This window comes from Rhea pennata, chromosome 3, assembly GCF_028389875.1.
Source record: "Rhea pennata isolate bPtePen1 chromosome 3, bPtePen1.pri, whole genome shotgun sequence".
NCBI lineage: Eukaryota > Metazoa > Chordata > Aves > Rheiformes > Rheidae > Rhea > Rhea pennata.
The window spans coordinates 123,476,699-123,503,207 of record NC_084665.1 but is presented as its reverse complement, the minus strand read 5'-3'; the positions used below and the strand labels follow the sequence as shown (position 1 = coordinate 123,503,207).

General features: G+C 40.4%; 1 protein-coding gene across 2 annotated transcripts in view; it reads right to left on the bottom strand.

Moving 5' to 3' along the window:
- CLIC5 (chloride intracellular channel 5) overlaps window positions 1-26,509 on the bottom strand; it is a 79,124-nt gene that overhangs the window by 34,463 nt on the left and 18,152 nt on the right. Inside the window, exon 1 of one of the 2 annotated variants that reach the window (XM_062573254.1) lies at window positions 23,756-24,095. The exons of the other annotated variant lie outside the window; for it this stretch is intronic. Coding sequence (XP_062429238.1) covers window positions 23,756-23,818 — 63 coding nt within the window. The 5' untranslated portion in view covers window positions 23,819-24,095. Of the gene's footprint in view, window positions 1-23,755; window positions 24,096-26,509 lie in introns of those variants that run through there. 2 annotated transcript variants of the gene reach the window in all.

The following is a 26,509-nucleotide window of genomic DNA, read 5'->3' as shown; positions in this document are numbered from 1 at the left end:
GGGTCAGAATTGCCCTTTCTTGCCTTTCAAATGGAGTGCGAAACGTTAATTGCTATGCACCCATTGGGAACGCACAAAGGAAATTCCAGAAATAAAAGATAAACTAAAGAAAAAATACAATATGATCCTTTTTCAAAGCTCACAGATCTGGAAGCCAAGCTCATGATTTGGGTGGAGTCTGACTCATGGGTTTTCGTCTCATGTGACTGACATAACTGAAAATGCTACCACAAATCACACAGCAAATTGGTGACAGAGAGGAGAATAGAATCAAAATCTCCCCAGCAGCACAATTCATCCATTAAATTCAGCTCTTTCCACAGAAATTATAGGCCAGGCTCTGTCAGTTTCGTGAATCCTTTCCCATTTGCTGATAACAGCAGTCAGCAATTCAATGTTCAGCACTCAGAGAGAGCAAAGCCTTAGCAGGTAATAACTTCAAAGGCTTATCAAAGTATCTTGAGATCACTCGTGAAGTCTATTAACTACCAGGAGGAGATGAGGAAGAACAGAGAACTTCCTAGGTTTGGTCACTTTTAACTTCAAAAAACCCCAGCTTGCTTAAAACACCCTGGTAGTGATTAAATAAAAGCCTGTTATGTATCTGTCCAAGGTAGGGGGCTCAGAAATGGAGGAATTAAATAATACCTTCATCAAGATCAAGTACTCAAACAGTGGACAGAAAGAAAAGAACAAATAATTGACAAACTGGAGAAACACCATCCATCCCTGCCATTGCTCACAAACGAACGTATTTTCTCATGTAGGTTCCCTGAAGCACAGCAAAAGGGATCCACCACTTACAAAAGAAAAGAGCAAGCTGATGACATACGCCTCCTCCCTGGCAGTAATGCTGGGTATTTCGGTTTTAATGATTGCAACTGGGATAGACATGAGGGTTTGGGGCAGTTAGGTTGAAGGAAACAGAATTTTCAAAACATGCACTATAACTCACAAAGAGTTACAGAGCCTCCTTCTCCCCGCAGTCAGCAGTCACTATTGCTCCAGATAGAGGAAGACCTCACCTGAGAAGACCAATTCACATAGTGACTGTGGAAGATCAAAACAGATTCAAGGATTTGCTGGGAACGACTCTTTGACCAGAGGCCATCCCACGCAACTTTAGGAATTTAACTAAGGGAAGGTCACCCGAGGAACCCATGCAAGTCAAGGAAAGGAGGCATTTTCAAAAGATGATTCTGATTACTCTTCACTTAGACTGAATCTGATGCGTGTTTGATTTTAGGAGGGATGAATCTGAACCCTCAAAACAGAAAAGCTTTTGTAGTTTGATGAGACAGTATTTCTGGAAAATGATTTTGCTCCATCATGGAAACATCACTTTCTGCTCCCGTTGCTTCACATGAACTTACATATAATTAATTTAGCTACTAAAAAAGGCATCTCACACTCTTCTAGTTAGCCTCCAGACAAACTAAGTGACCCAAGGTCCTGCCCTGGAACTTGGTATAAACATACCAGGAAATCTCCACCATCATACCAGCTGCTTGCCTCTCTCTGAGTAATGGCAAGAATGAGTAAGATGTTCTCCCTTATTATTTTTAAAAGACTCCTCCTTAAACACTTCAGCTATTTATAAATTTTATTTTTAATTAAACCGCAAGGGTATTTGTGTGCACAAGAGGGGAATGTACTGACACATTACCAAGGAACAAAATTAAGGAGGTTTCAGGGGAAAAAAAAGTGTCTCAGTGATTTTATGAGCTTGAGCCAAATATTTGTAGCAAAGTAGCTATAATACGAAGATCTCCTGTTCAGCATAGCTGAACTATGTGAACAGGGAGCTCTTCTCAAGTTCAAGCTACTACTTTTCTGTAAGTGAAACAACTGAAATAAACTTCCTCACTTGTTCCAAAAATACTCCAACTGGTAAATGCACAGTGACTGCAATGCACAGAGACAAATGTATATTATTTTAACTAAGCTTAAGGGGGGGGGGGGGAAGCAAACTTCATTTCCAGTTATTCCCAAAATACAGCCATTTTAAAGAAAAATACTGTCGTTAATAATGATCACAAAAATGACTAAGCATCCAGCTTAAGAATTGCAGTGTTGGAAAGAACTGCATATTGGAAAGTGCTGGGTTTTTTTTCTAACGGATCAGGATGTATTTGTTTTTATCCGTTATCGTTCTCTTTTCATTTGTCACTGCGTTGAGAACATTCTACACGACAGTCCAATGTTTTCTTGGATACTATGGTAAGGTAGGCAGATATTTTTGATGACACTAAAACATTTTTATTTTTCAAAGGGATTTTAACAAGTTAGCAAAAGCAGGCAGGCTAATTCATCTAAATGTTCAATCTAATCCCAGTAAGGGATTAAGGAGAGATTTGATTTCACCATTCCTACAGTCAAAACCTAGATTCACATTACACATGGTTACGGTCTGTTTTATAATTGGGAAAGAGCCTACCTTTTGACACTTACTCTCCTTACGCTCAGAACCCAAAGGGGAAGTGAAAATCCTATTCAAAATGTAGAGCAGGCCAGGAAATATCCTATTTATTGTGCCATAAAAAAAAAAAAATCTGTCTTAGTAATTATACCACACACACAATAGCACAAATCTCCATTGTAGGGAAAAATCATTGGCTGCAACACGACATCAGACATGCCAAGGTATTGCTTCAGTAAGGATAATTTTTTTCCAATTTCTAGTGTATTTTCTTTCACAACTTCTTGTCCAAATGTAAAAGCCAGTAAGCTATTTGGAGTGCCACCAACAGAGAGGGAAGGTAAGAGGCATATATTCATAAAGCAGCACTGGTAGGTCTCAAGTAAGAAGTAAATCTTGTAGCACAAGTCCTGTGTATCACAGAACATTCTTGTTGACTGTGGCTCCAGTTCAGGAAAGCATTTAAGCATGTGCTGAAATACATCCCAATTCAGAGGAAGTATATGCTTGACTTTAAGCATGTTCTTAAGTCCTGATGATTTCAACGGGACTTAAGCACACACTTAAGTACTTTCCTGAATGGGGGCCTATAACAACAATAATAAATTTATTGTATAGTAATTTAACTTCGTTGGACGTTTGCCGAGATTTCATTTTGCTAGGAGAAATTCTTAGCATCAGTCTTCCAAGGCAGGACAAGATAAAGTCAAAATATATTCGTGAGCACGCACATATGGAAATGGACCATGTCAAATAAAAATAGAGTATTTGCTAGAAAGACTGACAGGGTAGTAACAAAACAAAAGGGAAGTGGTGAAATTCTTTAGCCAGCTCCCCAAAAGCCAGCCAAAATGTTGTCCAAGTTTGGCATGCATACAGCCATACATTATAGATACACATAAGCTTAACTTGGTCTGCACTGCCGGCCAATTTGAGGGAAGCTGGCTTGTTGCACTGTGCAGCACGTCAGTAGAGTTGAGGATCTCCACGGAGCTGCGGCTGCATTTCTTGGATCTCTAGAGTTTTGGGAGAGATGAATTTGTACTCCTGAATCATTTAGGATTTTCGGGAGATGGAACTGCAGCTTGGAAATGTCATGGGCATCAGTAGTAAAGACATGACAAATATTTTTGTGAAGTTTAATAAATCATTATTTTCCAGTTTTCTATATTCAGATGAATGGCAGCACGGGCAGGAAGGGATCAGTCATAAATGTTAGCTTCTTCCCATCAATCCTTTCATGAACGCAATGAATCCGTACAAATTAAGTCCTGTTTGTCCTCAGGGCCAGTTAGTCTGAAAGCAGGACTACTAAAACGGAATTTCTAGTTCTGAGAAAGTGGGACTCCCTGCATCCCCCTCCCGACGCACTCTCTGTACACAGTGGCACAGTTAACACGCATAAGGGATTGGAAAAGCTCAGTAAGCAATTTATGAAGACTTTCAGGATTTTGCTCTAAATTGCAATAAAACACATTTTCACACATTCACAGCTTTATTCAACAGGAGCTGCGGGCTTTTTGGAAGGAGGGGAGTTGAAATAATCTCAGTAATTCTGAAATGCGATTTCACCTGGTTGGGTTATAGGAAGCCAGTAGCCCTACAAGTTGTGGCTCAGCTGCATGTTTTGACCTTGGGCTGAGTGCTCCTACGGTTTTCCACGGTCCCAGCACCCTGCTAGCCCACTAACTGGGCTGCAGGAGGAAGCAAGCCAACGAAGAGGAAACGAGGCACGTCTCCCGAGCGGCCTGGCCAAAGCCATTTTACACCTCCATCAGGTATTCGTCAAATCCCAAGGGCGCTCTTCAAAGAAATATCGTTCCAAAGGAAATTTCTGTTGACATTCTCATATTCATTTTCTGCCTAATTGCTTGGGAAGCTCCCCGGGAGGGAAAGAGGGGGCAAGATACTCCTCACGCAGATCTAGAAAATTCTTACCAAGACTTCTCTAAACAGCTCTTCCTGTTGGGTGACTCACAGCTTGTTTCTCAGCACAGAGAGCTGTTACTTGCAAGAAATCAATCACTTTCAAATTGTCTCAAAGCACCTAAAACTGCCAGCCACGCTGAAAATCTTGGCCTGTGCGTACCATCTACCCTTCAGCCGGTATTTTCGCTATATTAAAAGAATCCTTACGAACGCACGGAGCGCCGTCTGCAGCTTGCCTCTGCAGTACCCTCCCTGCTTCCTAGCGACTCTTAGCCTTCCGGGGCGGCTCCCTTACACATCGCTATTGAAAGGGCAGGTTTGCTACGCAGAGATTCGCCTCGCCAGTGCACGCTAGCAACATTTTTCCCACGCTGCATACCCGTGAACTGCAGCTGGGGACTCTGCATTTTGCAAGGCTCCTTCGAGCACCAGCCCTGGTGCTGTCGAACGATCGGTAGCACGTGGTTTACTGCACCTCGCTGGCCACTGCCTGGGAAGTGCTGCCTTCCCCAGGAATATTAAGCTACGTAGCAGTACTTAACACAGAGCTTAATGCATTGTAACAAAAAACTTGGATGCCCTCTCATTTAACTAAGGTGGGAGACTGTCTTACACATTGAAGCTTATTGACTTTGATATAAAATCCAGGCTTAGTAAATAATGGAGGGACTAACCAAGGAGCAGGCTATAAACAGAATTATTGACATTACTTGGTATTTAGTCTCCTAGGGGAAAAAAAAATCCCTCCTCCCCGATTCATAAATGTATATATACATTGTTGTAGGAAGCTTCATTCTAGATTATTTACTGTTAATGTATCATTAAATTGAATACATAAAACAATAGGTTAGGGATCAACAAATACAAATCACACAATCAAGATATAAATTATATGATTGACACATTAAATGATATAATTATTTCTTGATCCAGGCTGTTATAATGATCAGTCTTTTATTTTCCATTAATATTCATCAAATATTCTTCCAGCACTGGCCTTTATTTTTTAAAAGAAAATATAAGAGGCAATCAACTAGCATAAACCATTTTCACAACGTATGGCTATCTACCTGTGACTAGTCTGCACTTTTCTAAATCCAAATTGCACAAATGATTGATTGGAGCTCTCAGATATCAGAAAGTTATTTCAAAACAAAATATATTATATGCAGAACAGTTGCCAGTGGCTCTAACAAAGCAATGGTATTCCCAGCACTAACTGGTAGAGAAACCATATTAACCACTGGATGTAACTACAGTGAACAGCTTTTAAAGGCTTTGCTTTTTTGAGATCCATCTTCAATAATTCCTAAAGGGTAAAAGAAATCCCATGGGGGAAAAAAAACCTCAAGAAATACAGATAGATAAGCTTACCATCAGCATACAGAAAGATACTGGGAAAAAAGGATTAGACAGTAAGTTCACAGCCACATGTAGAGTAAGATGGTAAGACAAGACAGTACAGGCTTGTCAGGAAAAAAATCACTTTAAACCAATCAAATTTTGTTCTTTGACAGGGTATCCAACATGGTGGGCAAAAAGAAAGTAGTAGGTTTCTAGAAGTTGACTTCTCTAAGGTTTTTGACATATGCTGCAGATCAGATTTTCATAAACAAAGTAGGAAAGTAGGATCTGTATGAAAATTGTAAAGTGCTTGTAGGAGTGGTTGAAAAAAATACTTAAGGAATAGTAATAAGCAACTTTTCTGTTAGTCTAGAAACACACAACAAGTAGAGTTTCCATAAAGGTCTGTGACAAGATGGGTTATATTTAATGGTTCCATTAACAAAATGAAAGACAGAATACAAAGATCCCTACAAAAGTTTATGTTATTGGTATTCTACAGGAGAGTAGACGCCAAACTAACAGTGAAGAAATTGGAAAAAAAAAATCTGAAATCACTTAAATGGCATTCAGTAAAGAAAATTGCATAGTATAAAATGTAAGAAGAACAAAATCTTGTGTACAACTGCAAAACGGTGACTAACTGGTGATGCGACAAGGCTGAAGAGAAGGAAGTTTGTACACGCATCACAAACAACATGAATCATCTGTGTACGCGTCTACAAACAACAGCAACAAGATAATGCATTGCATGAGATGTACTACTAGGAGTATCGGACAACATAATAGTCCTCAAGCACGTAGAATACTGTTCCAAAGAAGATGATGATCCATTGCTCTTCATGCCCACAGAGGATAGCATTAAGTAGTTTACTTAATTTGCCATAATAAAACTTTAGGGGAAAAAAATCCGGTGTAATTATCTGAATAACAAAACACAAAGCAGGCTTTCTAAGGAGGCTGCGCAATCTACATTACTGGAGGCTTTGAAGAAATCAAAAAACAAACAAAAAAAGAGATGACAAAACCGGTCTTGACTTATTTAATCCTGCTGCAGAGCAGAGAGATTGTATAGGATGCTCCTTCAATCCTCTCTAACAGTATATGCTAGTGACTCCTTGGCAACAAAGCTATTCTCCTTGCCCTCCGTGCGAGACCCACGGTGGCATACACTTCTGCTTTCCTCTGGCCTTCATAGGATGAATTCTGGCCCTCGTGAAGTCAGTGGGAATTTTGCCAATGATTTTGACAGGACCAGAATTTCACTCATAAGTTTAATGGCCAGAAGGGACAATTATAATAATCTTTCCCGACTTTTTGCATAATATAAACCATAGATTTCACTCAGCCTGTAGCCAACAGCTTGTGGTTGAACTAGAACATATGTTTTTAAAGGTTTTTCAGATTAAAAATATACTAGACATAGAGTGGTAGTAAAATCCCCTCTAGTGGTACATGTTTGCATTGCAAGGTGAAATCCTGACTCCCTTTCAAGTCGACTGCAAATGTCCAATCTGAAGGCTTTTGCTAAATGTAGCTAATTTATCCATCAGTTATATGTGAGGAGTTTTTTTCTGTTAGTTGTATTGCTTTATGTGGGTTTACCTGGTTGAAGGAACGTTAATCACAGTGGCACTCAGAAAATAATCACAATCCTAATAAAGGTCAACAGCGATGCTCAAGCATCAGCTATTGATTGGTTACCTTGGCTACCACGGTGTTTCACATAGGAAGATGTAAACACTTTGAAAAAAAAAAAACCCACAATTTGTTTTATAAGAGCAAAGAAACGTGTTCTCTAACATATTCATATTAGGTGGCTGCTCATCCTCTGCACTTACAGAGTGGAGCTCTTAGACTTCTGAAGACTACGCCTAGAGAGCCATATTCCACTCGTGGCCTTTTTGCACCACAGCTGCTAGCAGACTATCCTATAATAGACTTGATCTAATTCTACTCCTATAAAAGTCAATATTCGTACACAATATTTCCACTAAAGACAAATATTTCATTGACCTCAATGAGAGCAGAACTGTATTTTGGATTCATTAATTTCTTTCTAATAACCACGGGTGACTGTATGGGCTCTAGTGAAATAGTCAGGGGAGGAATCTGGTTTAGCTACTCACAGAGCACCAATTATAATCATTTCAAGTACAGATGATTCTACATCCTGTGAGCTGATTAGACAGAAGCTGATTCCTATAGGAAAGCTCTAGAAAATCAAATGAGAGATAAATCATTGTCCAAAGGTGGCATGGGAAATGCAAATTATAGTAAAATTATTACTCTTTCTACAGGAGATCGGGTGCAAGTACAGGAGTCACCTTTCAAAGCAAGCTTTATGCGGAGATCTGTTGATCCCCTTGCAGTTCTGGAATCCTGCATGTAGGTGTTCTTATAAAAATTAAATCTGTGCACATCTGGAGTTGGAATGTCTGTTAAAAATCTGTGAGCCTGGGACAGTAATCTGGTCATACAGTATATTCTGCAAATGTTGATGAATCTCAGCCAAATTTCCATGCCTCTAAGCAGCATATCAGACTAACAAATAATAACAGCAGCCAGGTGCTGAAAGTTAATGCTGAACCTGAAATCAGATCCAGGGCTGAATTATTTATTGAAATTCCATGACTTTATTTGCAGCACTATTAGAAGAGTGAGTCACTTGCAGCTATTTGCAAATAAATAGATGAATGTAGTTTTGTCTCTGATAAGGGCATTTACTATCAAATCAGCTGAGCTGAGTGCAAGCCATAATCTGCCCTTAATTATAGTCTCATTTTTTATCTTATTTAACATCACATAAATAATGTTCATCTATGCCTTCTATTGATTTAAATGGGATTAAAGAGCAGTCAGGAACACTCAAGAGACGTTTTGCAGTCTGCAGAACTAGGTCTTTACATCTCTTTTTGCATCTCCAAAGCTATTGGTACTGTAGAGGGCATGAGAGACACTTCATCCTAAGATGTGATGAATGTATAAGACTTTTCACCGAAAGTAGATCAAGTCACATTGCAAAAGAGCACACTGCAGGATCAAGCTAAAATTTGATTTGATGCTAGCATCTCAGGATAACTTTCCAATACATGGAACCCACAATATATTCAATAAAGAAATAAGTTACTGACTAATTTCTGCACCATTAATGTTCTTTTATCTGCCAAAAATTGCTGTATTTGTTCATGTTATTACTGACACAGACATACAGTGAGATTTAGCCACGCATCAACTAAATATCCCTACAGAAAATTAAAGGGCTTGTTACACGACTAGGTAGTCTTTTCTGATCATAGAATCATAGAATGGTAAAGTTGGAAGGGATCTAGGGATCATCTAGTCCAACCCTCAGCGTAGCCCATAGGGGGATTGAACCTGCGACCTTGGCATTAGCAGCACCACGCTCTAACCACTGATAGCCACATGCAGAGGAGGGGAATGTGACTGTCTCTGAATATTTTTTAAACAAGAAACAGAAAGCAAGTTCTTCATTTGTAAATGTAAATACATGCAATGAAAACAAGATTCTAAGATGTACACTTATTCAAATAGCAAGCACGCATTCCTTGTGACTCTTATCTGCAAGCAAAATAATTTGCATTTTCAATATCAATGCTCAAGAAAAAAAAACATAGACATCTAAATCTTCTAAAAGTTGCTGAAAAATCACATTTCTTACCTACTCCCCCATCTCAGTGGAGGATGAACTCTTAAAATCTCTGTGTATATACGGTTTGGGTTATTTTGCAAAGCCCCAGTGATGCAACTTCCAAAGCTTGTCCCTTCTTTAAGATCTTCTCAAAACACATTGTTTGCAATTTCAACTTGATGCTCAGACTGAATTTCCTCTATTTTCAATTTATCCTATTATCTATCATAAAAATTTAAATGATTCAGCTCACTTTTCTTCTCCTTATGTGAAATCTTACCTAGTTAAGCCACAGTAATTTATCTAGCACCTCTTCACCTTTTACCATTCTCTTGCTTCTGAGATGCTTGAGCATGCTGCCTTTTCCCAGAGCCTTTTCATCCTCATCATGTTTGAGTGCCTCTTTCAGTTGAGTCCCTCATGATCTAAGTAAAGCCACTCTCCAAGGAGACCACTAGTGAGGAATGTCACAGCTCAATGTCCTTCTCCAGGCCACCTTTTCCTATCATGTCTGCCATCGCAGACACAATTAGTAACTTCCTCCTCCTCAAATCTGTCATGCTTACTCTCTTCGCCCATCCTCATACTTCTTCTTTCCTGATTTCCCTATGACCTTATCATTTTCTCAAGAGTCTTTCTCAGTTGCTTCTCCTCTCACTTTCTTTGATCTCTTTTTTATTTCTAACATCTGCCCCTAGTTTTGGTTGTATTCCTCTCCCATTTCAGCCACATATTCTGTTTGCTGGCTTCGCCAACCAAGTTTGCAACATCAACACTGATACCTACCTCGCAGCTCTCGCCTCTTCCCCTGACTGTCCACTCTATTTTGTTGGCAACATTACCTAGCTACTTCTTTCAAATTAAACAAATCAAATTTGATATGGTGGAAATGGAGCATGGCACATGGTTCATACCCTATAAACCCCCTAGGAGATTTATCACTAAGTTCATAACTTGGTGCCCTGGCCACCTTCTCCTCCTTTTAAGACACTGTCCAACCGTATTCTATAAGCTCTATCTTTCCTCTGTCCTTGCATTCAGTTGCCACAATGAATGTAGGAGTCCAGACGTAACAGAAAATTATACTGCAAAAATACCTGTCTATATGCTGGTTTTCTCTCGAATCAAAACAGTAAAACCAGCATTCTCGTTCCTTTAGTCTTGTGTGATGCTGCTGTCAAAATCACTTTCTTCCTACTTCTTTCAATTCCTTCTCAAGCTGTGTGCATCAATAGCCACATCAAATCCACCCTTCTTTTCCTCATACAAGCAACACTGGAGTTTGTCTTTCTCCAGCCCTTATTCTTCCACCCCGCATAATGACTCAGCTGAATCATTTAACCACGCTGTTTGCCTCATTTTCATGATCTTTTCATGATTGCAACACTGCAGAGCTAATCACTCTTCAGGCACTCTTATAAACAAAAGTACTTTCTCTCACTTTTTTCTCCATCAGGCTCAACAACATAGACATAAAAATTCATCTGCACCTTCTTGGTTGATACTACTGTCAGTCCCACAAGAAAAAGTTCATTAAAACTTGTTGCTCAAAGCTTCACCTGAACACTCAGGTTAGCCTAAGTGTTATCTATCCAACAGAGCTAGAAATTAAAAAGTAATTCAAGCATGACACTGTACTTTCTATGCTGTGCTTCTGCCGGGGACACGGACTTCATTCTATGCTATCAACCCATAATCTTTCTAGTCTTTTACACTATTTCTATATATATATTTACAAAGTTTGTTATGCAGACTGTTAGCAAGCACTGCTTTCCCAGCATGATTAATCAATTATAATTCACACTATACCACCTTCTGGTGCTATACTCTTAATCAGATAGATACGGCAGCCCGTTTCCTAACCACTGCATCTAGGGCAGGCCTGAGTCTCAGAAGTTTCTCTGGCAGCTTTTTGTTTTATTCTGTGCTCTGGTTTGATCTAAGCAAGAGAACACCGCAATTTCCATTTTGCTGGTTGTCAGAGAGCACTGTTTGTCTCAACAACTGCAATTTAGAGATTGCCATCTGAAGTACCTGCTCCAAATATCAGACTTTAAAAGCTCAGTGGAATGTCCAAGTTAACAAGATAATTGAGAAACTGGTATTTGGCAAGAGAATTTCTGAACATTTTGTATATGTTTGTGTAGAGCTAAGCCCAATTTGCTTAAGTACCTGTGTAAGTTTTGATAATTAAGTATTTTCTCATGTTTACACGTAATTCTCTCCAAAACAGAGATACTTCTTTTATTATTGTGGAATACAAATCTATCTGGTGGTTCTTGAATAGTAACAAATACAGAGAAACTCTGTAAATTTGCACTTCTATTGAACAGCCAAACATCAGACAGTACAAAACCCCTGTTTCTCATAGCAGGGCACAATTTGATTGCTACTAATTGCACCCACTCTCGGAGACTCTGGATATGGCTTATTTCTCTGAATGTTCCCCCAAACCCTTGGTGCACAGTGTGGAAGAGATGCCCAGAGCCTAATTAGGAATAGCTCTCTGGCCAACCCTGCAGCATGACAAATACTCAGATAAGGTCGGGATCGCTGGCCAAGTTCAGGAGGAGAGAGGCACTTCCTTCCATTTGGAAAGTAAATCTTCTCAAGGTCTGTCTCTTTGTCGGGGGAATGGGACCGTACTTCCTTTAAACTCCCTTCCTAATGATATCCTCTCCAGGATCAGATCAGCAGCTGTATAGAGTCAGCATTTTTTTTTTTTAATTATTTTTGCAGGATCATCTGTTTTGCTATAAGTATTGCAACTACTGCCTTCGGGCAGAGATTCTGCTCAGCTGGGTAAGAGCATGAGGTCTCCCCATCTATGCCATAGCGCTGCCGGTTTCACAGTACACATGATAGACAGGTAGGTACTTTCCAGTCTGCAACAAGTCTTTCCGTATCTGTCTTCGACTGCTATTTTTACAGAGTGAATAGTGAGAATTATGACTTATGAAACATTTAGGGAAATACATAGTTAGAGATGAACTAACCCCCAAAAGGTTATATTCATGCACTCTGAGGAAATCACCTTGGATCTACCTTGGAATTGGGCAACTGAGTGTTAATGCAAAGGAAACAAAAGATTAGTTTTGAACCCTAATGCAAGATCCAGACCTAGAACTGAATTTAGGGCTAAACTGGGGAATTCTGATTTAAAAACACTTTTAAAAAAATCATAAAATTCCAAGTTACCATATCTCAATTTAAGAAAGAGACACTAAGTAAAACAAGGCAAAAATACCATTCCCTATGAAATTGCTAGTGTCAGTCAACGATCAGAGAAGAACAGAAAATTAAAATGATCCAAATTCTAGTGGAAGCATCCAAAACAAGGCTTAATAACAAAGGGTTTGGAGCAATGTAACTTTTTGGAACACCCTGAAAAACTGAAAGAACTGGACACCGAAAACCACCGTTCTGTGGGATCCTATAACCTGCAAGAATATTCCATGATTCAACCCCTCTTCATCCTGGAACGGCTTTAAAATGACGCTAAATAAAATAAACAAACCGAACAAATCTCCAGTTGCATAACGAATCAGCAACAATCAGCTCATCACAAAACACAGGGCAGTGAAAGAAAATAATTTCCGCCCATGATATGCACTCGTATCTGTTTGAAGCGAGCTGCTCATTCAGCAGCTAAAAGCAAAAGGAAAGCAGTAACGCAACGCGCCTGTTGACCCACACAAAGAGAATCACAATCTAGAAAAGCACTGGCAACAATAGCAACGATCCATCAGAGGCTGTTTTTCTTCTGGATTCCCCTTGTTTCAGACAATACCCAGGTACAGACCCACACCAGCACGCAAAACGGTGACAGCTGTGCACAGCGGGTGGCAACGTTCAAAATGTTTATTTGGGTGCTAAAGCGGTACGGGGAGAACAAGCTTGGCGATTAATATAAAGCGGCAGCTGCCTGACGTCTGAGAACTAGTTTAGTACTTTGTGGGGGGTTGAATCACAAGCACGAGTTACTTTTACAGTAGTTTATCTATGTAAAGAGAAAAGACGTGTATTTAGCTATAGAAGCTACTGGGCCGCACAGAGCTGAAAATCAGCGTTGATGTGAATGTTTCACAGAAATTAAAGCAAGGTAGAGAGAGGTGGCATGACTCCACAAGGTCCCTGTGACAGTCACAAAGCAAATTCAGATCTCGTAACTCGTTTTAGCTGCTCTTTCAGCTCATCTGCAAGGTCCGATCCATACCGAAACAGGCATTCGCAGCCCCTGCCAACCTGGTGTCTGCCCGCTGTTTTAGCCTTCGAAGGCCCTCCCAGAGCCGGGCCCTCACACATCCAGACAAAGACAAACACGGATATAACTACGACCTCAACTATCCCATCCCACCGTCATGTCCGGGCAGCAAGAGACATTTTAAGAAATGCAAGTAGCCTCTGAACATCATTTCTACCAGAATGGCTTTGACCAAATGTATGTTATCTTTCAGTTATCCTTACTGCACTATCTGTGCTTGAATCAAGCCTTCTTAGACTGGTCTAGCTTGCCAAGATACCCTCTATAACAAAGCCTGCTAGGTTTGCAGATTTTATGGCATGCTTATTCCTATATTGACTCTACACGTTCTTCCTTAGAGCATATCTAGCCTTGATCTGAACCAGACAAAGAGAGCGCACCGTCTCGTTGGGTGGCTCATTCCAGTGGTTAATTACCTTCAAAGTTATTATTAAGCTTATTTCTAACTTGACTATAGCTGACCTTCAATAACTGTTAATATTTCCTGCTACACTTTTTACTAGTAGACTAAAAAGCACCTCTAGAGGTGCATTCAGTATTGCAGTCAAATGACTTTTGGTCTTTTACATAAACAATAAAGACTGCCTTAAGGATGGAAATCTGAGAATTTTCTAACCCTTTAAATCATTTTTCTTTACATCTTTTCCAATGTGGTAACACATGCTAGCATTTAAATCACCTAGGCTGCAGATAATCTGATCCTTGAATCTCCCTACTAATGGTAAAGGGAAAAAATAAAAAGCATAGCTAGGACTAGTATAAATTGTATGTTTGTTATTGGAGTATATACTGTGAATTACCATGCAGATATGACACATCAAGACAGAACTGATTATGCTAAGTGCTGTACAAAATTGCAATGCCACTCTCCTGAAATGCCAGTTAGCATTTTATCTGAGTGTTATGTATGGTTGCTAGAAATACATATAAAGAAGCAATTTCAGCTTATTTTGGTAATCAGGTACATCGAAAAAAAAATGGAGAGTCACCCAAGCTCCTGATATGCAATGTTTCTTAAGTAGAAGTTGGATCACGGACACTGGGGACCAACAAAACTCTTACAGGGATTAGGGCACTAATTAGTATAAATTTCTGAGCCTGAATGTCTGCAACAAAAGGCAGAAAAAACAGAGAAGTTAAAAAAGAAGGTACTATAGAAGATATAAGACCCTGAGAAAAAGGGGGGCAGGAAATTGAGGGCAGGGTGCCAGCAGAAATTCAGCTGGAGCTTTGGCACCTGCCCGGGACGGCAGCCCGGGCTGAGATCCACCTCGCTCCTACCTGCCCGGGCACGGTGCGGAGCTGACTCGGCTGCGCAAGGTCAGGGCTGGAGCGAGCTCTGTCCAGCCGCTTAGCAAAGCGCCCAGCTGCCTGCACCGCAAAGCAGACAACTGTCCGGTTTTCTGCAGCCTGATTTCTTTTACGTTCGTTAAATCAGGATTTTGAATGTTCTTAGTTAGGGACCAGTTCTACATCGGAGACTTGATTTTGTTATATATATCTCTTCTAAGTGGGGTTCAGGATGCCGTCTTGGGAATAAGGGTGAAGAATGTTCCCTGTTCTCACAGTGCATCCACATGTGGTTGAGAAACATTATTATCAGCATTTTATAGAGGTGAAAGTGAGACCAGGAGAGCCTGCATAACATGCCCAAGGTCACTGAGGAAGGCAGAAGAGCAAAAAAATAAACAAAAAGACTGAAGTCTTGGTACCCTGGTACCCAACCTGGCAATGCCACACAGCTAACTTTGCTGCAGAATTCGCAACGTAGGACCTTTTTATATTTTGGACCAAAAAATAACCCCCAAAATCAGAGTTTCCACCTGGTGGGAGCTGTTGCTATTGCTCTATATTGAGATAAAGTGCTGAAACACTGATTTGCTCACAGAATGGAGAGCGAAAAATATGTTGATTTGGATTTGTCACAATCCAGATCAACATTTGGGACCATTTTAAATGTGGTAAAACATTTGCTATGGTACCTTACAGAACTGTATCTCAGGTACTTTATGCCCTTGTCTCTATTTTGAGCATATCACCCCTTATGAAACTGCAGCCATGCAATTTTTGTGATGCACCAGGGTAGCTGAACTGAAGAGGAATCTCTGCTACATCACAGAAGATCCACTTCAGTCAGTAATAGTCATTAAAAAAGGATGCACTTAAGTGCATGTATGCAACCACCTTGCCCACAAAAAGTCAGCTCAGGCAGGTGGTCATGTGAAACTGGCCCCAGACAGAACATCTGTGTTGCCCCTATTTGATTAGGTTTTCCCATGTTACAGCAAGGACCTGTTCAAAGGAAAACAAAGATACTGAACTATATATCTATTTCTCCTTTGATTATATTATGGGACCCTCAAAGACAGTTGAATTCCAGCAAACTTCATGAAAACTGCCAGCAAGGCAGAATAAAAAGACCTAAATTAATGTCCTCGTGAAGAAAAAGCAACCATGCTTGGAAGGGACCTCTCAAAATCATCTAGCCCAAACCGCTGCTCAAAGCAAGGTCAGCTAATCAGACTTCATTAATTCTGCTGCTCACTGACCAACTTGCTTTTTTTTGTTGTTGTTGTCTCCCTCTAAGTTATCAAAAGTTCTGAAATAGTACAGTAAAATCACAAGCACTCTAAGAGGGATGGGAAATACTCATTTACAAGTAATCATTTAATTTAATATAGTTGGAAAAAACACTCATCCTATAGACCCACTCTACATATATGTGTAAACTTTGCTATCAGTTTTAGTAGAAAATGGCAATGACAGGCTGAAAATCTAATCAGTTATAGAAAACTCTACCCTTAAGTGCTATTAGATAAAAATCACTGGCTTTGGATCTTTAAAAAAAACAACTGAGAAAAGTTTAAATTAATTTTCTTACACTGTAATGATTTTCAGCTCTTAAGTATAAGATAAAATAATCATGCCAGGAATACACCATGATGCTGATTAAATTCATCAGACCTAAAAAAGAATCAAAGATATTTTTTACTCGCAGCTCCAAATGTACATCTATCGCTGTTATTACACCTAGGTGAGCTCTACTGCACATCAGCAATACAGAAGTGCAAATAAATGAGTGAAGCAAAGGGCAAGGCAGGGAATGGAATTAGGATCTCTTTTGGACTTTGTCAGTGTTAAAATTCAGTGTGTCAAACAAATCTCTTGAAGCTATTTTCAGAGAACTTACTATAGCACTTTAGGTGCCTGCTCCAGTGTCCAAGTTCAAATAAGATTTACGGATTTGAATACACTGTGAATCCAGCACAAAAACAAAATCTTCCTTACTCCTGCTGGTTCTCCGTATGGCCTTGAGTCAGCTTTTGGTGAAAAAAAAGGCATCATGGAAATCTGCTTTTATTCATATATAAAACTGACTCACAAACTCACAAAACCTTAAAATCTGACTGATTCTATTAAAAAAGAGTAATTTGAAAAATCTTCCACAAGAGCTCTTAGCTGCAAAATGGAAATACTAGTGCAGCATTACTGGGATTTGTTTGCTGATATCTGCCAGATTTTGAAAAATTAAGTGCCATACTCATAGAAGTACTAAGTATTAGCCTAGTGTCTCACTTGGAAAGGATCCCTGTATATTTTTGGGATGCTATGTCAAATGATCTCAGTGACATTTACTGTTCTGGAATAGCCTCAGTAGAGCCATATATTGCTGATAAACATTTCCCAAGGACACTTACTGGAGCTTCACTGTCATCACTGAACCATGCCACAACAACCTGTGAGCCTGACAAGCTATATGCTGCTTGTCCAGAGATGGAAAAAGTGCTATCTGCAGCTAAAGATAGAGCACCCAAACCATACCAACAGCTATGTCTAAGCACAAGCAAAAATAATGATATCACCAGTTCTTCACTGTATGTTAGAATTAAAACGCTGTGTTTATCTGATTTGACCACAGAACTCAGGAGACTGGAGTAAAAGGAAAGAGTTCGTAGCCAGAGTTTAAATACGGGATCTTAAATATCCTTAAAGTGAGGTTTCTCAAAAACATGCAAGTTGGCCCAACTCTGCTGCCACTGAACACAGCAGCAGAAATCTTATCTGCTTTTATACTAATAGGATATGATCCATTCTGAATGTTTCGGAAGTCTTACCCACACCAATTATGAATCCAATTTAGAAAAGCGTTTGAGGAAATAATGTCTATGCATATTCAACAGGGTACGATAATTTTAATCAGATGTTTTGGTCACACTTCACATCTTTTGACGCCATCAAGTTCAATAAAAAGCAAGTAGTAACTGCCATTTAAAAAAAAACAAACAAATTGTAGCAGGTAATGGTGTAGTTCACCTTTAACCTTACATTAATGATCAGATCATGTACTTAGGCAGAAAGAGACTTGGATGAAAAACCCTCTTTAACTGGAAATGTATAAATCCAGTTTTCTAATCAATTCTAAAAGCATTCCAGACCAGGTGCTATTGCAAGATAGCAAGGATAGTAATATACCCTTGCCAAGTCCTTTTATAAATTTGGCCTGCTAAAACTATTTACTGTCTGTCTTTAATTTTTCCTCCCATGAGACACTTGTCTTGACGTAAGATGAAATTTGAAAATCCTCAACATGAAAAAGCAGACATGCAGACATACAGACTCTGGGCTGTATAACACAGGCTAAAGCTTCTTTAGAGTCTTGGTTTTCTTCAACACAGGGAAGAATAATCATCTTCTAATTTTAAAACATTTGCTAGGCTGCTACTTGCTAAATTATTGAATTATGTTTTGTTAACAATATAAGATTAAAGCAAAATTAGATATTGCCAACACAGATGTTTTCCCCTTGATTCTACATGCGTAGGTGTCTGGATTATCCATAAAGCTTGTAAATTTGGTAACCTTAATATAGATACACTAGGCCAGGATACTACAATACCAGACTGGCTTCTTCAGGCAGCCGAGGTGGTCTGGCACTGCTGCCCCGAAGGAAATTTGGAAAAGACGTGTGCCAGGTTGCCCCCCAACTGCTTGACAGCTCAGGAAGGGTTAAAAATGCGAGATCCTGAAAAAGGCAAGAGCTGATTGCTCATGCCAGCTTCCAGGTTGACACTTGAAAACTGCCCGAGGCTGCACACACTGCATGAGTCGGCTTTGTAAGGCACCTACGTTTGAAACGCGAAAGACTTGGCATCATGCGACCAAGAATCCAGAAAAATGTTGTCGTCTATCTTGGAGCACCAAACAGGCTGAACCAGATGTTTCAGTCTCGTTTTTCTTCCTTGTTCTTCTCTTTTATTTCCTCTTTACCAAGAAAGTTTCACTGAATATAAAAACAATTTTGTATGGAAGCTAAAAACTGACTTCACGATAGCCAGGAAAATACAAAACTTCTTAAGAACTAGGAAAGAACTTTGTGCTTTCCAGATCTGATTGTGGTTTCCACTCTAGCATCAGAATATTTCTTGGGGGCAGTCTATGAATCAAATAAATTAAAGAGAACGTATTGTTATAATGAGTTAAAAGGATCCTATCAAGTCTGTGATTTTAAGGATCTCAGTCTGCAAAACCATTATATTCTATCACCTTTTGATAAGCCCCGAAAGTCTGGAACTAAGATCTGTTCTCTCTTCAGAGAGATTTTCCTACCTTAAAAAAAGCCTTAATGGTGGAGAAGGGTTGTTTGTACTAAGAGCATCTTTCCTCACTTGTATCTTCCTTTAAGGCTACGTTACAGCAGGCAGCCAAAATGCTAAACACGGTTAGTCTGAAATCACCTTATGGCAGAGAGAATTTTTGTTAAAAATCCAGAAGTGCACAAAAAGAAATCCCAACATGCACAAAATGCTTGCACCCTTCTGCTCCTTCTAGGGTAATTTCTGTCCAAAGGAGAGACAGACGAGCACCTAGGCCCCACTGAGAGCAAAGTCTGAAGCAATTCATGGGCTTTTGGCGGAGCGTGCCAAATCAGCAGGAATTACTTTTTTTTGTTTGTTTGTTTTTTTGTCCTGGACAGCAAGGCTCTCTGACTGACTGATGCATTCAGGGACAGCGAGTGGGGTGACAAATCTTGCCCCTGCTTTTAAACGTACTCCTGTTAGACCCCTCAAGCTTCCTAGCGTGACTCCGAGGCGTCTGTCAGCTTCGCTGTTGGCACGGGTGCCTCTTCCATTCCCAGAACATGAAACTTCAACAGGACAAAGGTTCCTCGCATTTTTGTTCCCAGCTCTGGGAGACCACGAGCATCCCAGGACCAGCCTCTTTCTGACAATCCTCCAACGATAACCGACTTTTAAGGGCATTACGAATACTTTGACAGCGTTAGGCCCTGAGCCTTCCCTTGGCCGATACTCCATCCACGCGGTGCGTCAAACATGCCTTTGCTGTGTCTGCTCATGCACAGCACAGGTGCTCTCAACTCCTGATGGCTGCAACAGGCCGAGAGCATTTGGCATGTTGCAGCTTTATGCATTAAACTGGCAGAAGACAGTATATTTAAAGGACGAGTTGGTGAGTGTGGAACTTGGAGGCCCTTGTGAGATGTAAATTTGCTTTAGATTCACCTTTTCTGTTCATGGCTGTTCAATATGACTACATCTGAACACTTTGTGAAGTAAACATCTGAACGCTTTTCAAGCAAAACTTCCTGAAAAGTTGCCTCGATGAACACATCTAGAATATTAATCATTCAACACCATGACAGTGGTTGCAAAAATAAATATGCATTATTATATAATTTCTTATACAGTATTCCCACAGCAGGAAGATATATTTAATGAAATGTACTTTGGACAATTTGTGTGGCTTATTTACTTTCCAGACTGCACTCATCCTGAGCAATGTACATTGCACTTTTGAGTCATTTTTATTCTGTTGTTTTCCATGTTTACAACATACCCCCATTCAAATCAACTTTCTAGATGAAAAAGCACTCTAATTATGAAATGCATCCAAACTGCAAACTCCACTGCAAATGAAAAAGAAACAGTAGAAGTTCTGTGATCCAGCTGTATTTTAACAGTCTGTATTACAACATCTCTCTAAAAAGAGCACCATTTCAGTCGAGTCACTACATTTGAGAGTACAAGTGCAAGATTGCCAGAAAAAGCTATATATACCTTCCATCGGGGTGTCATTTATAGAGTAGTCCCCTGCTTTTCCAGTACCCGAAGAATTAACACTAATCCAGGAGTACAACTAGGTGGGTTAAGTGCAGCGCAAGCGCTGCCTCCTGACGACTGCCTGCTCGAAGCTCGGACTGCCAGCTTCTCTCACTGCTGCGTAACGAGCCTCTCCTCTGGCAGCCTCTTCCAGTTCCTTGTCAAACAAGTTTATAGTGGGAATTGCTGCTGGAGAGTGTCAGTGTTCGCAGAAGGCACGGTTACACGAACTGCAGACCTGATTAGAGTGGCACCAGCTCCCTGCCAGACTTTACCACCCCTGATCGTCTCCTTTCGTCCTGACCCAGATTTGGGGGCTGGGAGGAAAGCAACCGTTTTACAAAAAACAAAGGCTCATTAAAAAAAGATCACTTCACAGATCCAGGTTAGGACACAGCTAGAAAAACACTAAAATCAATGGGGATGCTAACAAACAGGTATGATAACCACCTAACCTGTCTCTGCCATAATAGTTTAAATATCTGTGTTCTGAAGTACTGCTGGTGCTGCCCAGCCTATCTGCGTAGCTTGGGAGATATCTAGCCTGCATCAGGTTACAACTCTGCTCTCTTCTTTACAACCATCTCTCTACTTGTCTTCCTAAGGCTTCTACTCTTCTGGTTCTTAAACAGAAAGAGGGAATAGAGCAATTGTGTAACAACGTCTTTTTTTTTTTTTTTTTTTTTTTTTTTTTTTTTTAACCTGAAACACAAGCTGCTTTTATTAGCGACTTTATGGTTGGTGAAATACAGTTCTTTTCTGGATTCCTCCTGCTTACAGAACATTCAGTTTTCAACAGGCCACATCTACTCTCTTACACTTTTGCCATTGATCCCTTTATTCACTGGCTTTCGTTCAAGGATGGAGGCCAGAATTCTTTTCCTTGAGTGAAATACCAGCATCATAAAGTCAAATGATGAAATGCTCATTAAGCCCAGTATCTCCTGTTATTAGAACTGTCCCCAAGTGCAGTCCAGTATTTTTAGGTCTTCAAAATGTTAGAAATTGCTACTTTTCTGCTCTTCTTTCCAATCTTAAATCGGAAAGAAGTGCCGTCTTCTTTGCAGATTCTCACCTGGATCAGCCTTCCTGTTTATCTCCCTTTGCTATCCTTCTAAATTTCATGCTCCAGCAAAATTTTCATCTATTAATATAGCTCTTATATTCTCCTATTTTCACCTTTCAGCTCCTCTTTTATTTGTATGTTCTTCTCTTATTTATTTTCCAACTTTCAAGCTGTACAATTTTATACTCTGGTTACTGGAAGCTTTAGTATTCAATTTTTTTTTAGACTTTTAATTAAATTAAATGGCACCTTTCCAAAACTTCAGGAGTTGAAATGTTTCAGCCTAATTGAAAGTCCCCAGGAAGAAACTAATTTGGTGATAAACACTTAATTCTTTTACTCCAGCTCAACAAATTATGAGTTTTATGCAAGAATCTCTATGAAATTCTGCATGCATTATGCAGGAAATCAGATTACTAAGAATGTTCTTTCAGAAGTTGGCACAGCTCAATTGAATTAATATTTTGCCGCTAACTTTTACAGTTCCTGAATTTCACACAGTAAATCTGGAAAATGGTCTTCACTTTTACAGCTGATGCTAGCCAGCAAATACATCACATGTGCATCACACATATCCCTATCTGTCTCAACAAAATATCGTAGGCACTTACACAAAATCACTAAATAAAGACCTGCATTCCAAAATACATTTGGGATGACAGAATGCAAAAAATCCACTAACCTATTTGTTAGGCCACAAATATCTCCACTCAACTCACTTCTGTAGAAACAGCTTGCCGAAGAAAGGTATCAGGGTGCATGGATCACTGCAGGTCCTTTTTAAAATGAACCGGGAATTTCTATGCATTCTCTATTTGTTAAGGAAAAAGATATCTCCACTGGCTTGGGCAGAAAGACTGTATTTGAACTGCTTGGTCTTGGAAGAGGTGTGAAGAGGCCGTGTATATGCATTCGGATGTGGCTGACAGTTCAGCTTCCAGCCCAAAATATCCATCATGGAGTAGAAAGCAACTGCGTAACCTCAACCTGGCACAAATGAGGAGTTGGAACTTGCTTTCCCAATCATTTGGTAATCTATTTGCAAATGGCCTGATATAGCTCCTGCACATTAATAATAATCCTATCAATCTACAGGGGTGGTTCAGGCTTGGAGAGACAAATACTTAGGTTTCGTAAGTACATAGTGGATTTCAGCCTAGATGTACATAAAGGCTTCGAAACATGCTCCAAACATCAAAAAATCTGAGCTCTTCACTGGGATGGAGTTTGCATGAAGTTTGCTGTTAATAAGGTTGCCTGCATTATAGGTTTGAACTGGGCCACTGATTTTAACAGAAAGACCTCCACAGCCCAAGACCCACAGATGTACTCAATTTGAGACATTCTGAAATCCTACAGTACAATAACTGTACTTCTTTTTCTATGTTTTCATTATATCAGTTTCTGTTCTAAGTTACCTTTGTATAGAATGAGAATGGGCTCTCAACTGAGATAACATAGAGTAAAAACTGATTTATTTCTCATTTTTTGGAAAGGGGAAGCATTGCAGGGAATAATCAGAAGACTACGAGGTTAACTCAATCCTTTTTGTTTTAGGAGCTCTTAGCACTTCAGCCCTGACAGCCTCTGACAAGGTACAGAATCATGCTCAGCTCTTCACCCTCTCTTCCCACAAATGAAAAAGGAAGTCAGGGTTCTCAGTGAGAAACCTGGCACTATAAATGTCAGGACGTCAGGACACAGAACAGTGCAGGCTAACAACAACAGAACAAACTCTGGAGGAGAACACAAACAATAAAATAAAAGAAGCTTGATTTTCCCTTAACAACATTACCTAATTCTAATGTTACGAAGAACAAAGCAGCATGAACATGTTTGCAAGAGATAACGGGCTGTCAAAGAACTGTCTCCGCTCAGCGCCAGAAAATTAAAGTTTGATTATTAAATAGCAGCCCAGCTGATCTGAGCATTACACAAGTGTCCAGCTCGCAGAGCAACTTACCTTCACAAAGAGCTCAATTTCAGGGTCCTTTCCTTCCCCATTCACAGGAACACAGTCTGACATCTTTCGCCCCCCAAGGCTAATAGCTGATCTCCTTATATTAAAAGGCGAAAGGAGATTTCAGACAGCAGCTAGGTTTCTCTCTTGAACAGCTCCCACAAAGCCTTTAAAACATCGTTCGTAACGATAAAACTCCACACCAGTGGAGGAAATAAGTTTCCAAGTTAATTAAAAACAACAACAACAAAAATACAGCCAGCAGAGAAACAGTCACTGCTGTGTTTATGTAGTTCTTCAGAGCAACAAGTGCTGCTGTGCTCTGGTACAGTATCCTCATCTGTCAGAGCTGCAGTTCTCACAGCCTGCCCAAAATAGCCCAGAGCATAAAAAAAGAGGGTGGGGTTAAACTCACAGGGGAGGAGACAAGCTCCTGGTACCTAGAGCACAGGATCGGTCTCTAAGCAAATAGTTCTGCTCTTCCCGTTTTCTGTTTCAGTTGTTCCCTCCCTCATTCTCCTGCACTGGTGAAAAGAGAGCAGGAAAGGCTGGCAGCAGGTTGATTTCATTGTTTTAAACAACGGTAGTGTTTTTCCTTCTTATCTGAAAAGCATCTGTCCTGCTCCTTAGCTGCTCAAAATCCTAATGTGCTTACTGCTTAAAATGTTAGGGGGAAAAAAAAGAGCCTAATTTTTGCACCTGTGTGTTGGTTGTTGCACTTGTGCGATGCGTGTGCAAAAAAGCAGTGCTCTGCATAGGCAAAAACCACTGTGTAGGATACAAAGCAGTGCAGGAGCAAGAACTGACCAGTACTCTCAGGCGAGAAAAACGCTCACGGTGCTACAGGTCTTGTTAGAGTTAAGGAGCAGGGGAGTGGGGTTAAGCAGAATGAGATGTAAGAGCTACAGGACCCTGGGAAAATAAAATATTTGGGACTCGTAACTGTTTCTTGCCCTGTCCCTCTGGGTATTAGTAGAGTGGGGACAGAACAGGAGAAGCAATGATATACTGGGGGTAGAGAGTACAGAAGAAAAAAAAGGCCTCAGCATCTTATTGACACACGGTCCGTGGTCACCTACACTCCCTTCCTTCTCCCTGCATTCCTGACATGACTCAGAGGCCGCGACACAGAAACCCCAAGGGAGAGGTGGCGCCGGATGTAAAGGACCAACACGGCCCTACGGGCACGGAGGAAGGGAGTGCTGGCGCAGGAAGGGACACGGGCCCAAGGCGAGGGGGCCTGCTGGGGGGGGACACGCAGGGCACCCCCGGGCTTTGGGACAGGAATGAGCAGCTGAACACATCTGGCTGTGCTCTGCCCGGGATGCCAGAGGGACTCCTCGCTGCTGCCAAGCCCTGGAGGAACCAGCTCAGCTACATTTTTGCCCTTCCGCCCTGAAATGCCCCTTTCTTCCCCTCTGCCCTGTCCTCCGCCCTTGTTTCAGAACCAGAACGGCTCCTTCGCCCGTGCTGGGAGACTCGGGCAACTCGCTGTCGGGAACGGTCATCACTGGACCAAACTAAACCCACGCGCTCGTGGCCCAGAGCAGTCGAACCTTCCGCTTCGAACACACCGGGGCCTTTTAGGTACTGTTCTGACATCATCACTCACTCACCTTCCCTAAAAGTGTTCTGAGCTGTGCGCTTCCACGATAATCCTTAACCCCCTCCTATGAGCTCTGGGCATTTGACACACATCCAGGAAAGCAGCAGCCAACAGCTCTGCAGCTCTCTGGGTAGGCACCACGGGAATTTCCAGCAACAGCTGTTTTGGGGAGCCAGTGTGCGCTACATGAGCCACTGGAATGGTTAAAAAGTAAATCCTGTCATACTGCTGCAATTGTAATTAATCAACATTATAATTAGTGTAAAAGTGTGCTTATGGTTTTTTAGATCTAATTAGTACTCATTCAAATAACTGGAAGGTTAACTATAAGGGAATTAGTGCTATTTCTCCTTTGATTTCAAAATTTTACATGTAATTTTGGACTAAGTACATTAATTACCAAACATTTATAGTATAATTATTCTTAGGCACACAGGCAAACTTCCAAGGACATGGGCTAGGTGTATCCTCATGCAGCAAGAAGAATCATTGCATTGTAGTTACATATTACAATTACAGAAATTTGCCAAAAAGATAATTATAGTCACAGGATTTCTAAAATGCATCTGTAAACAATATATTATTGTCTACATCATTATAAGCTTTTGCTGAAAATTTTGTTTTCCTTAAGCACCTCGTGTGAAAGTGTAATTTCCCTTTAATGAAGGCTCCTGGAAGCAATGGGAAGTGGGTCACCTTGACTGAGGTTACCTGTAGCTTCAGCCTCATTGAAAACACTGTTTTGATGCAGGGAAGTTCTTTGAACAATTTATATCACAGAAACATGCATAGCAGCTCTGGGAGAAAACACTGCCAGCTCTGAAGAACTGTAAGGAGGAAATATCACTAATCCTAAACTGAAACCTTTAAATAAAATCAACATTCAAGATACCAGCACTTCTAAAACATGATTCATCTGACCTATTTAGATGTCTATTTTAGAACAAAATAACTTGTGCTCTGGAAGTACCTATTATTTTCCACTGGTGATAAAGGGAGCCTGAGGTAACAAGTTCAGATATAGACATAATGGTCCAACAAACCCCACTGCCGTCATTAAGTAATAGAAATCTGTGGCTTCCATGCCTGATTTCTATGCACCTATCATCTCCCACTTTAAAAGCTGTGTGTGTCTTCCAGAAGTTAAACTA